This window comes from Passer domesticus, chromosome 3 (assembly GCF_036417665.1).
Source record: "Passer domesticus isolate bPasDom1 chromosome 3, bPasDom1.hap1, whole genome shotgun sequence".
Lineage (NCBI taxonomy): Eukaryota > Metazoa > Chordata > Aves > Passeriformes > Passeridae > Passer > Passer domesticus.
In genome coordinates this window covers 100,213,167-100,226,188 of record NC_087476.1, presented here as the reverse complement: position 1 = coordinate 100,226,188, position 13,022 = coordinate 100,213,167, and the positions used below count along the sequence as shown (strand labels likewise).

The following is a 13,022-nucleotide window of genomic DNA, read 5'->3' as shown; positions in this document are numbered from 1 at the left end:
GATCTGGTCCAAACCTTTTTTTGGGGGTGTGTGTGCTTTTTTTACACCTGTCTCAGCAGTGTGGGTGCAAGTGCTGATGTAGTGGAGAGGGACATGGGACACACTGCATGCTTCCTTTGCAGCTGCTCCTCCCTTCCCAAGTGGACTGCCCTGGTATTACTATTGTTACTGGATTTGAGGTGAACCAAAGTGGCCAAGGACTGGGACTTTCATTCACCATCAATACTCCTGGCTAGTACCTGATTTATGCTAGAGCAAAAGATGCATAGCAATTAAAGGAAGAACATGCCTGTGTTGAATGTTTACTCCAATTTCCTGATTGTGAGATTTTTGTTTTTTAAGAAAAAATGATCACACAAGTTTGGAAATGTATCACAGCATTCAAAGAGAGTTGGCTTTTCCTAAAGGTGCTGGTAGGGTTGGGTGCTGAATTGGTGGAAGAGTGGTGGCATTGCCATGGTGCAAACCACTGGTTTTGTGGTGAATTTATAGCATTCTAGGACTGGATACAGAATGTTTGAAAATCTTTTCCTGAACTCTTCTGAAAATGTGTTCCTGTTAAATGGCTAATACTCTGCTATTGGCCATTTGTGTTGTTAAACCCTTTTGTCGTAGTTCTTCCTTTGAAACTGAAGCTTAATCCAGTCTTTCTCTCCTCACTCTGCTTCTCTTGCCTCTCTCTAATGCTGGTTATTTCTCTGTATGTGTGTGTGTTTTATCTCTGAAGCTCTTCTGTTGTCTTGTAATTTTAAAAAAATGTAGTTCTCAAAACTGTAATTTATTTGTTTGCCTCGGAATAAGATTTACAGCGTTTGTAAAATTCTGTAATGTTACAAATGAGAATATTTTCCTTTCCTCTCAGTATTGCATACGTAAAAGAGGGTTATATTAATTGTTCTTTAGTGGTTAATCTAAAATTAAACAATGTGTGAGCATTTCAGGTTATTTCTGTAACTGTTTATTAGTTCAAGCAATTCTTCACTGTATTTCGTCTGGTGTTTCTCAGCTCACTGGCATAGAGTTGCCACTATGAAATTCTTTACATTCCTAATAAACTTGATAGTTTTACTGTCAGGTAGTGTATGCAGTGGTAACCCTAGATCATTGCATATATTGGCTGAAAGTGTTCCTAACAGAAAACTGTTGAGCTTCATGGATTGAAAATTGAACATTAGACTGTGTAATCCTACTTTGATCTCCTCATTTTACCCATTCACTTTCTCTGTTCTGTTCCACCACGTGGTTTTGGGTTTTTTTTTCCATTCACACGATTAATTTCTTTAAACTTATTAAAAGCTTTTCTTAAAAGATGAAATACATTGTGTCAGTCTCCATCCATTATATTTTCTTACATACTTAAAGATAGCCCATATGATGGGCATAATTTTTATACTCAAAAGCAGTGTTGTCTTGTTTATCTTATGTAAGTTTGTGTTATTGGTGTGATTAAAACTAGAATTTTAAAGAGTTTTCTTTGCCATTCAGCCAAGTGACTTGAAATTTTCAAGATTTTTTTAAACTTTTTTTTCTTTTTTTCCTTGGGGCTCTGGGTTATAATTCCCCATTTAGAATCCTTCAGTCGAACTGTTATCAGTGAAGGGATAGCTGTTTTCTGCCTGTAGCTTTCACCTCACTTACAATTTCCTAGTAACTGTGGATGTATTCTGCCTAGTTCTGGGACTCTTTAGTGCCTAACAGTCAGCTCCAATACCTCCTTTTTGATCTGGAGTGACTGGAAGTATTTTTGTGTTACCTGAAGTAGATTCTGTTGTTGTCTCCTGAGGTAAAAACCAATGGAAAGAAGACATTCTGGTTTTTTGCAAGTGTATTATGCTCAGCTGCAGACTTCATTTTCTGTCTGCTTAATTTTTCCCCAAATTTCCAACTCCTAATCTGTTCGAGTTTTTTTATTTCCTTTGCTTGGAAGTTTACTACATCTTATTTTCTGAAAGCAGCACTTTAAGATTGATTAATTTTATTATTTCACTACAGTTGTTTCTTTATGTAAAGAAACCTACATTTTCCCAGCTCCACTCAGCTGGTTCCCTATCTTGTGTGATTCCATGATGATTTGGTTGTAAGAATGGGGTGAAAAGCTCGAAGTATGTGCTAAGGAGCAAGCAAATCCTAAGGGCTGGATGGTATATTTTCCAAATTTTGCAGGTCCTTATGAATTAAGCATTTGGTTTATTAACAAAAATATTTCAAAGGATGATCCAGGAGGAAAATGGGGGTGGAGTAAAGGGAGTGCATTTGAAGTCTTTGTCTCCCTCCCGTGCCCTGTGTTGAAGTTCAGTTTCACCTTTAATTTACTGAGTAGTTGCTGTCCCAAATATGATGGAACTGAAATATTTTGTGATTAATCTTAAACAGTTCTTGGCTTAATTAAACGTTTCTTGACTTAATTCCTCTATACTGTGTGGATGAGAAGAAAAATACTTCCTGCTCATATGTTTTAGAGCTAACAGTATCAAGGAGTTTTAGTGTCAATAAATTACTTCTCTGAACTTTATCATGTGTGGTATTTAGCCACTTTGAGAGAAATAAAAAAAGTCCTTGAAGTGGACACTATTTAAATTCAGGGGCATGGGATTTTCCAATTAATTGGATTGCTATGGTAGGCCAATATATTAAGCACAGGCAGTTTTGCTGCTAATTACACACAACTTCTCTGGAGTATCGGATATTCAGATCCATTTTATGAATATGGTAGGGAGAATAACAACTGTAAAACAAAGCACTGTGCATGTAAGTGACTGTTAGCGTGTATTTCAGAAGGGATAAATGCTCACCATATGGTACAATTACTGTGTCCAAGTTTTCAAATTAGCTTCTCTCATCCTCCTTATTACTGTCTTTAAAAAGAGAGGAAAAAAACCCAACATGATTTATCTACTCTGCAGCAGAACTCTTGACGCAAAACAGCAGCCCAGTTCTGTCCAGTTTTTTTTTCCTAGCATAATAGAGGCTGTCGGACTTTTTTATACTAATTACTGTGTGAGCCTCAGATGAACCCCCTTCAATTCACAGGGCTTTGTTAAGGGAGGAGCTGTCAATGTGTCTGCCCGTTTGCAGCTGTGCTGTGGCTTTAGCTTGCTTAACATTATGCTGCTTTTTAGACTTGACAGAAGGGATTTTTTTTTTTTTTTTTATTAAGGCAAAGCAGCCTTGTAGCGAAATGGTTTAAGCAGCTGCATTGTGGGGAAGCACAAAGAAGTTATTATTGTGTCTGTTTAGGGGGGTTGGATGGAGGGGGGAGATATTCGGCTGCTGTTGATGCCGATTGTTGACTTGCCATCTGCCAGATAGGGAGAAGAAAAAAATGACAGCTCCAGCAGGGTGTTCAAGAGGTTGTTTGGAGAGACGCATAAACATGTGCAGATGTCGAACTGAATAATGGCAAGAACTTGAGACGGTTTATGATGCTGCTGTTGTGTGTGCATATACAGAATGAATGTATGTGGAGATTTGGTTAGGAGGAGGGTACATATTAATTATCATTGTCCCCCACCGCCTCCTTTACTTCTGTTAATTAGTTCAGGAGTTTAATATCTTCCCTCCCTCCGTTGTTTATTCCTAAAAAGAGCCTTTTCTTGCAACAGGGAAGAAAACTTCTGATTTCTCCATGTGGTGAGCTTAAAAAAAACCCAAAGCAACAACTTAACAAATTTGGTACTTGTGGACTTAGAAAGAGTAACGTAGTTATTTCAGTCTCAGACATTTGGGGGACAGGTGCTTTGCAAGTTCTTACATAGCTTTGTCTGTCTGCTGCAAGACTGGTACATTGCATACCCCTACTTCTGCATCCTGAGCTTTTCTTATGCAGAAAGTGCCAATTGGTGATTGTCTTGTATTATAGAGTATGCTAGGGGTTAGAATGAGATTAGCAACTAATTTTCTCTTTCGCTTGATCTTATTTTCAGTTTGTTCTCTGAAGGCAAGAAGCTGGTCAGGCATAACTTATATTTTCCTGTTTGACAGTTGCACATAAAATAAATTTGGATCGCTCCATAGGAATATAGTTTTCTTTTTTTCACTAAAATCCTTTATTATTTCTTGTTCAGTGATTATGGTGAGTTTCCAGGATACTGTGAAAGAAATGTGAGAAAGGATATAAGCATAGAGGGAAATTAAGTTAGCTCAGAAAGGCTAAATGAAAGCATTGTTATACAGGTGATCTCTTACTTAGAAGATAAAAGTGGAAACTTTAAAATAATGTATTTTCTTTTATATTACGTGACATTCAACATTCAGATATCTGCACTGAACTGAAAAATGGAAAAAGTGGTTGAGCTGCATTGGGGATGTGGATTGCAGACATGTCTTCATGTTATCAGTATGTATCAGGGGTTTTTGGTCATATACAGCATGACTTAAATATTATTGGAATGAACCTTTCCAGTGCTTTCCACCCAGCCCTTACCAAAAGTCAAGGAACTCCTTTTTATTATCGCTTCCATCTTAAATCTAATAAGCATCTGTAGGTCCTTGATAACAATAACTACTGATGGGAGCATTTGATGTGCCCTTCTGTCATCACTGTGGCAGAGTGGGAGATGTCACTTTTGGATTATGTCAGTTTTAACTGAAAATTCAGGTGTGGCTGCCTCCTGCCCAGATACTGATTTCTGCATCTGAGCCTAGACAGAGGTCACCACCACTGCAAATGGAGATTTGCTTTTTGCGTTTTTGTTGGGTTGTTGGTTCGTCTTCCCAGAATTGTGGGGTTTTATGTGTTCCATCACTACTGGTGGGAAGCTCAGTTACTCTGGGCAGTGCTGCAAGGCTGCATATCATGAAGCACTTCATGCGACCAAAGAGATCTCCTGATGTGTGCAGCAGTAATGGGGTGTTCCAGCTCAAGCACTTTGGGGAATGCTTGGGCTTATCTCATACTGATTTTTGCAAATGATAAGCCACAAAGGCTAAGCAGCAAAACAATAAGGCTGACTTCAGTGATGTGCCTTCAGGAAGAAATGTAGGTGAATGGTGTTGGTGCTGGCTTTTTGGCACCTAGCAAGGTTTGAGGCTAGCAGGAGCACAACTAGTGACAAGGAGAAAGTTCAGAGGAGCTACTTTAGAATTATTGCAATGTGCCAGTTTTAAAAGTGAGACAGTTTGCTTTGTGAAAACATGCTAGCAAGTGTACCAGTTTTAAGGGGCAAAAAGTCACATAATTTTTGACACTGCACATATCTGTTAATGAAACTCAGTTGAATGATAATGCTATTGTCAAACTTACCATATTCTTTTGCAAACAAAAGACAGTTGGAAATCTCTTGTGTAAACTGGTGTTAGCTGTTTTACAAGATGCTGTAAGTAGATAATATGAAGAAGATATTTAACTCAACTTGGCCACATTTAAAAAGCATTTGTATTTTAATTGTCTGACTTAATACATTTTTACCAAGTACATGAATTTAAATTCTGGCTGCTGTAACTGACTGACTTATTCACTGTAATTTATAGATTAATATTTATATACTTGTCCTAATGTTAAAATATTTTCAAAACCTGAAAAAGATCCTTTGGTCTACTAGCACTTAATAAAAAAAGCAGAAGAGAAAGTAGTATTTTTTCTGTTATACAAAGTACCATTTGATGCTGATAGTGCTATGTTAAAAATATATAAATATTAAAAAATATATATATTTAAAATATGTATTTATTTAGCTGAGAACATTAGCTATAAAAATATGTGAAACAATATTTAGAATGCTTGTATTTACACAAATACAGCTTAACACTATTAAAAATAAAAAACTGCTCTGAAAACCATTTAAATACTGCAGCATTTTTGGGCTTTTATCCTATATCGTCTTGTTCAAGAGAGATATTTAGAAAATGTGAGCAGCATTCCTAAATGTTTCCAGAATACAGACCTTGGTTTTCCATTCCTGAATAGCAAGCATATTTAGAAAATATTGATCACCTTTGTTGCTCAGAGATGCTGATGCAATACAGGACTCTGTTGTTCCAGACAGCATGTGCTAATAGCGACTGCTATTTAATTTATTTATTGTTCTAATTCTTATCCTTCAAGAATGAAGGGGAAGTGAGAGTGATGTTGAAACTGGCAAGTTTTTCTTCCTGCTGGCTCACAATGGGCATGGTAAAGGTCAATTCTCAATTTGTCAGGATGTCAGCTCACTCAGTATTTCTGGTATGATTTTTTAAAAGGACAAAATTGCATGCATATGAAAACGAACGTTTATTTTCCATGTGTTGCCAAAACACATTAGTAATTTTGAGTGGATATTGTAGTTGTCCAATTTCAAAACTGCATTTATGTGTGAATAATGGTGTGTCTGTCTCTCTGTTATTGAATACTTTCCTCTAGATATTTTTTCATGTTTTAGAGAAAAGATTATTAATGCAACAGGAAATCATTGAATAAATAGCAGGGGCTGAAGTGCTGCTGCATTTGTACAAGATAGGACAATGACTCACTCCACCAGTCATAATGAAAAAACCATGGTGGCTGGTGATGTGAATCCTAGAACCCTGGGATATATTTGTACGTTGCATTCACAGCCTGAGGGGAAGAAAACCCCCCAGTAAGAGCAGGGAGAATCTTTCCACTGGGGAGGTTGGTCCTCCCCATCTCTTCAGCTGCAGAGGTGCACCTGGAACCCTGGAGAGCTGCTCCGTGACTTCTCCCTGCCTGTGACTGCACCTCTGCTTGGAAGGAATCTGCTTTGCTAGGAGGAGCCCTTCTCCTTGGTCACTACTTAGAGCTGCTTCAGGAACAAAGAATCTCCTGTTTGCCAGCTCTTCAGTGCATCTGGGCTGGCATGGAGGACAGAGGGCTGTCCCTGCCTTCCTCCCCCCTTGCTCAGCTGAGGCACTTCTGGAGCTCACACCGAGGCTGCTCGCTGTATATTGTGCAGAATATTTACATCTGTGGGGTTTTCACTGGTTTTTGGCCAGATACCTGTAAATAGCTGCGCATAAATTGAGCAGTCTTCTATCTGAGCTGAATTATTGAGATGTTGTGGACAGCGAAAGGTTCTTGAACTTTCTCACCTAAACTTCCCAATTTGCAAGAAACTTAATGGAAGCCTAGCTGTGGTATAAGCTAATGGCCACATGTATCATGAAATGTTTCCTATTTCTCAGCTGGGACTGGAAAAATTCATTTGTCTAATTCAAGTACAAATGTGCTCAAAATGTCATTCAGCATTACTGGGAACCGTGGGAAAACAGTATAAATAAATAATCACCATCTCACAGTGTAAGAGAGAATCAGAAAGTGGTGGTACCAAATTCTGCTATTCTTTGAACTGCCAGCAAATATTTATGAGAGGGCATCTAATAAAATACCTTTTAAAATGCTAAGGCATGTTAGGAAAAAATCACAGTTTTATTTAAATTTTTACTATGCAATAAGATTTTGTAAAATACTTTGCTTAATATATTATTACATACTTACATTAGACCGAAGGACCTAAATTATGAGGATTGGGATATTTTTTAGTTATCTTAAACGTTCATATTTTACAAAAGCTTTGAACTGTGCTGCAAATTTCTTATAGTGAAATGAATAATAAGTAAATATTCTAAAAGAAGTGCTTGGCATTTACTTAGTGTCTACTGACTTAATCAAATAGTCTGCTGATGCTTCCAATCGTGTGTTAGGTAACACTGCCCTCAGAGGGCCAAGGTAAGGAAATTCAATCTCAAAACCACTGGCATTATTTCTGATCATTTTATTTGACCTGACATTAATTACAGTTGTTTCTTTTTTTTCTAAAAAAATGCATATAATTGTGTGATTTACTTTTATATAATGTTCTTAGATAAATTCAGTTTTTTTTCCCCCACTATTTATTAAATGTTATTGTAGGGAGTGTGATCTAACAAAAAAAAAGTGCCTTTCGAAAAAAAAAAAAGGGAGACAATGTTTGTGTGTTATTTCTATTAAGTCCATTTGAGTAAATTGGTGAAACAGATAAGAGGCAGAATTTTGATGTGTTCTCTTTTTGGAGGGTTTTTCCCCCTCCTCTTTTTTTTTTTCCCCTTAAATCTCACTTATGTCTGTGTGGCAGCTGTTGCTTCTTTTAAGGAAGCAAGTTTTTGAACTCAGGTTTCTGTTGCTTATCAGCACTGTATATTAAAGACATTTCCTTCACACCTCTGAAACCATTTACATATTGAAAACTGTAGATGTTTTGCCAAAGTGTTTTTTAAAAAATACATTTTAAAATAATAAGATTCATTTTAAATTACTGATTAATTTTTCAATAATTGCTAAATTTCCATGTGCTTAAGGATTACAAATGGTGAGACTAACAACAGCAACTGCCGAATCTGAGGTGAAATAAGTTTTTGAAGAGAGAGTTTGAGTTGTGAGGTAAAGTAAAAAAAATTGCAAACTTTTGGGTGATACATTTGTCTAACACAGATTTTTTTTTTTTACTACTCATACGATTTCTTAGAAAGCTCTCCTTTCTGAAGCTTCTCAACAGTAGGAAAACTACTAGCATTGCATCACTGGAATAAAGGTATTTTGTGAAATGTCCTGAAGGCAGGTTTCTTGTTACTAGCTGTCAAAGGCAAAAAAAGAAAAATCATTAAGGCTGCAGTACAGAGGCAAATAAAGAGGCAGCCACGAGGGTCATGTTCTAAACAAACCTTCATTAAGCACTCTTTGTTGCTGTTGTTAGCCAGTGTATTATTAAATACAACATTAATTAAAGAGTTGCATGTTATGAGGGTGCTTTTTGCATGAAGATCAGATTGAATTTTCATGTGTTTCATGAATATACTGCTGTCTTACTTAATCTTTTGGGTGTATGCTCTCAGTAGGTATTAAAAAAGCAGACCCCAACAGCATAAAATTTGTGTTTTGTTTGTATGTATTTATTGTCGGTATGTATCAGCAAGATGCATATTCTAGTGCTGCTTTCCTCAAGTAGCTTAAAAAACTTTGCCTAGAATTAAAATGATGTAGGAATTACTTGGCTTTTTTTGCTGCAGTAGTTGCAGTTAGAGACCTCTTCTTACTGTCTAATAAACAGATCCTAAAAGAATGTGGTTTTCAATTTAGAAGGGTGTAAATTTAGGCAAAACAATAATTTAACTTACATTAACTCAGTAGGAAGCAGAGTACAAACCGATTATTGCTCTATGGCAGATCCACTGCTTTTTTCAATACTGCAGCTCCGTTTTATTAAATTGTCAGGATATCTTGTGTTTTGGTTAGCCTGCCTGAACTTCTCTCTCACAGAATTACTTTTCACTTCATTTAAGGAATTCCCATGAGAATTTCCTCTAGTTTACTTGTGATGAGGTATTTAATAAACATACATTGTAAATATCTTTAAAGTGATTTAATATTGATTATACTGGGAAATACCCTTTTTTAAAATGCAGGGCTGTTAAGTTAGAAGACGTGGAAGTGTTTTTTCTTTTCAAATAACTCAGCTTTGCTTTAGCATTTTTGTGTGGTGAATTTATTTCAAGGGGTATCAGTAAGCATGTGTATTAAGAAGAATGGACTAAAGTGTTTTTCTATCTTTAGGCAGGTTATGTAAAAGGAATGCAGTTATGAGAGAGCACCTAGAGTGCATCTAGAGAGCCCTTAACCCACTTGAGCAGCCAAGTGAACTGTTCACTGATGCTACCATTTAGTCTTCAAAAGTGTTCACCCATTTGTTAATTAAATTACAAAATAAATATAGGGCAGATGATAAATATTCATATAGGCCTTGGAGAGGAATTAGAATATTGGTATTTTCAAGACAAAACCAAGGTTTTTGTGTGTGCGTGTTCGTATAGATGTTTTGAAAAAGTAGTCTGAGCATGACTCATGTTGGGAAACCACTTGGGAGAAACATTCTTCAAAGAAGTATGTCTGTGAAAGAAATAGATGGATCCTTACTTATGATGCCATAGTGTTTTACAATTGCTTTTATATTGCTTTTTCTGTGTCTTGCTCTAGTTTGTAGAGTGAAGACAGAGGTACAGCTATGCTCGTAGGTAAACTGGTACATACCTGTCCTATGATCAACTTTTATCCAGAGTTGCTAACTCTCTTCAGAGGAGCTTGAAAGTGCTGTTCTGCTCTTCTAATAGTTCTTCTCCAGGCATAGCATGAGCTGCATAACTCAGTAGGTGACTAATAATCTGTCCAGTTTTCTGATGAAGAGAATGTGTGTTTGGCTGCTCCTGGGTACTCAACCTGAAGTGTTGTCCTGAGCGTGAAGAGGGAGTAAGGATCAGAGGAGTGTGTGCTGGGTCTGTGAGGCCACCTGTTAGCATGGTCTCCTTTTCCAGCAGGTTTCATTCTGGAGAGTGTATGTAAGCAAACAAAGGCTGCCATTCTTCCCTGAGTGATTATTAAGTGTACTTATCCTATCAGCCCTGATCCCTAGAGCAGAATCTGCTTATCTCCCTCTCCAGTTTATTCCTTGCAGAAAGGAGGACTCTCTTTGAAACCTGAGCCCTAAAGCTGACCTGCTTTAGGTATGTTGATACTGTCTCCATGCTACCCTTGAATTCTTCAGCAGGTTTAGGTGCCTGCCTTCTAGGTAAGACTAAGATCTGGACAGATTGCAAACCCAGTAACAGGCACTTTCTCTCATTTTTACAATGAAATGATAAATAATTTCTTAGAAAAATACAGAAGATTCTCTTTTTCATCTCTTTAAGAAGGCAACCAGTGGGTTAATATTTTTAAAACTTATATTGAATGATCTGATACATAAGGGTTTGTTTTGGCTACAACTTTTGAGTCCATGCAGATTTCAGAAAATTTGTTGCAGAGCATATTTTAAATATTTTTAAAATATGACTCATTCCTTTACTTAGACCTGTGGTTATTTCATGTTCAAGTATTCAGCAAAACTTAATTTGTTGCTTTTCATGTAATGGTGATACAGTTTTTCACTGTTGTTGGTATTAAAGTTACACATTTGTTTTCCTACACTGCATTTGTGTTTCTTCTTCAGCTTACAAAGTATCTAGTACCTGTTTTGATTTGGTTTTTATTGCATGCTTTCATGTTAACTGGGATTTCCTGCTGTGAAATGAGCTCAGACTGGAAGTATCAGTAGGGATGTTCCAGGCGAACTACAACCAGAGGCCTGAGATAAAGCTCTGCATCAATCAACAGCTGCAAATGTTACTAGTGCTACATCTGCTCTATTCATTTAGTGGGGAAATTAAGTCACACTTGGACTTTTTCAATTCTTTCTACCTATGTGAAAATGTCTGTACAGCAAAGTCAAGCAAGTACCCTGCCATCTAGAAGCAGGACTGAATAGGATGAGTTTTGCTACATAAGCCAGCCTGAATAGTCCAGTGTTAATTGTTCTTTTCTCCATCCTGTATTCCATACTTGTCTTCTCTGCTTAAATACATGAAAATTGGACATGTTAGCAGCTGCTGTTGGATTTGTTAAGCAATAGGTATTGTCAAAATCCTTACAAGCTGTGCTCAAGTTCATCAAGGCCATGTCAGCAATTCCCATGTTGAACTTCAGTGACAATTAGTTGACTGCTGTCATGGAAAGTGAAGGTGCCATGAATGAATTTTTAGATTACTCTTTAATGGAGTAACCTCCATGTTAGATGGATATAAACCTCTTCCTGACTTTTGAATGGCCTAAAAGCTGTGTGGCTGTGGCTAAATGGTGCTGAGGTGGTAAGAGGCACTGCCAGGAGCAGTGCAGCCCCCAGGTTCATTCTGAGCATCTCACAAATGGTGAGCATCATCACAAATGACGTTGAAAATTTTGCATTGTTAATAAACTTTTTTTTTTCTGAAAACATTCACATGTATAATGGTGAAAGTAACTTTAAATAAAGCTTTAGTAATAGTTATTATTTACTCTGCAGAATTTATAGAAATCAAAGATGAGGGAAGTTGGGCAAATCTAAACTAACCTGTACTGAACTGAGTAATTGCACTCTAAAAATGAAATTGTGGCTGAATTCTGGTGTGACATTGTAATGTATAATAGTATTAAGGAAATTTTTTACCCTTAATAGCAAATAAGTGACATTAATTAAGGGGTTGTGTGTTCTGTATGTCTCTGATCCTGAATTCCTCACAGATTCAGAATGCAGAATCTTTTGTTCAGGCTGGGGTAGGGGAAAGGTGGCATGGTAGGTTTATTGGTGGACTTACCTCTTAGAAAGTAATTGGCTTCTACTTTTTCTTCTTTATTCCTTTTGCTTTCAGTTATATTTTTAAAGTATATTTTGTGTAGGTTACCCTCAATTTCCTGGTATTTTCTTGGTGTATGTTTTGAGAAAATGAATGACTTTTGGTTTGGGTCAGCAGGGTAATTGTTCTACCTTGTAGCAGTTTAGATTTCATTTGGTTATTAAAAGTCAAGCTGTAAAGTTTGTTTTTTTTTTCCCCTGAAAAAACTTATACAATAAGTTTTTTTTGTTTTTTTTTTTTTTTTAATATAATATTAGTATACCATACCTGTAGCTTCTTATTCCAGAGGCATTGTTGTACAGTCCAGGCTTACCATTGCAATTCAATTTTCCCTTCTTTTGGACAGAATAAAGTTTTCTCTGTAAATTGAAAACGTTTTGGTATAATTAATGTTTGGTGCTGATAATATGATATGTTTTTTAATATTCAAGTTTGGATTTTTTCTACAGTGTTAATGAACTTTTTTTTTCTTCTCCTTTAGGAGAATATATAAAAAACTGGCGGCCAAGATACTTCCTGCTGAAGACAGATGGCTCTTTCATAGGCTATAAGGAGAAGCCCCAGGATGTGGATCTGCCATATCCACTCAACAACTTTTCAGTGGCAAGTATGTATTTCCAGTATTTATTATTCTCTCAGCATATTGACAGATTATCTGCTACATATTGCTTCGTGTATAATTCAGAATTTATTGGTAACACTGCAAGTTTAGTGCCATGTGCCACACTAATGCACCACTAATCTTACATGCAGCTCTACAAGATGTATTTAGAGTAGCATGGAAGAACCATGCATTGGTTTCTAAATCTTTTTTGGTTGTCTAAGTTCTCATTTTTTGTGTGTGTATGTCT

At 36.6% G+C, this 13,022-nt stretch overlaps 1 protein-coding gene across 4 annotated transcripts in view; it reads left to right on the top strand.

The window, feature by feature from the left end:
* AKT3 (AKT serine/threonine kinase 3) overlaps positions 1 to 13,022 on the top strand; it is a 152,381-nt gene that overhangs the window by 65,606 nt on the left and 73,753 nt on the right. For all 4 annotated transcript variants that reach the window (XM_064414681.1, XM_064414680.1, XM_064414682.1 and 1 more), the window contains exon 3: positions 12,653 to 12,778. In XM_064414681.1, coding sequence (XP_064270751.1) covers positions 12,653 to 12,778 — 126 coding nt within the window. The remainder of the gene's footprint in view (positions 1 to 12,652; positions 12,779 to 13,022) is intronic.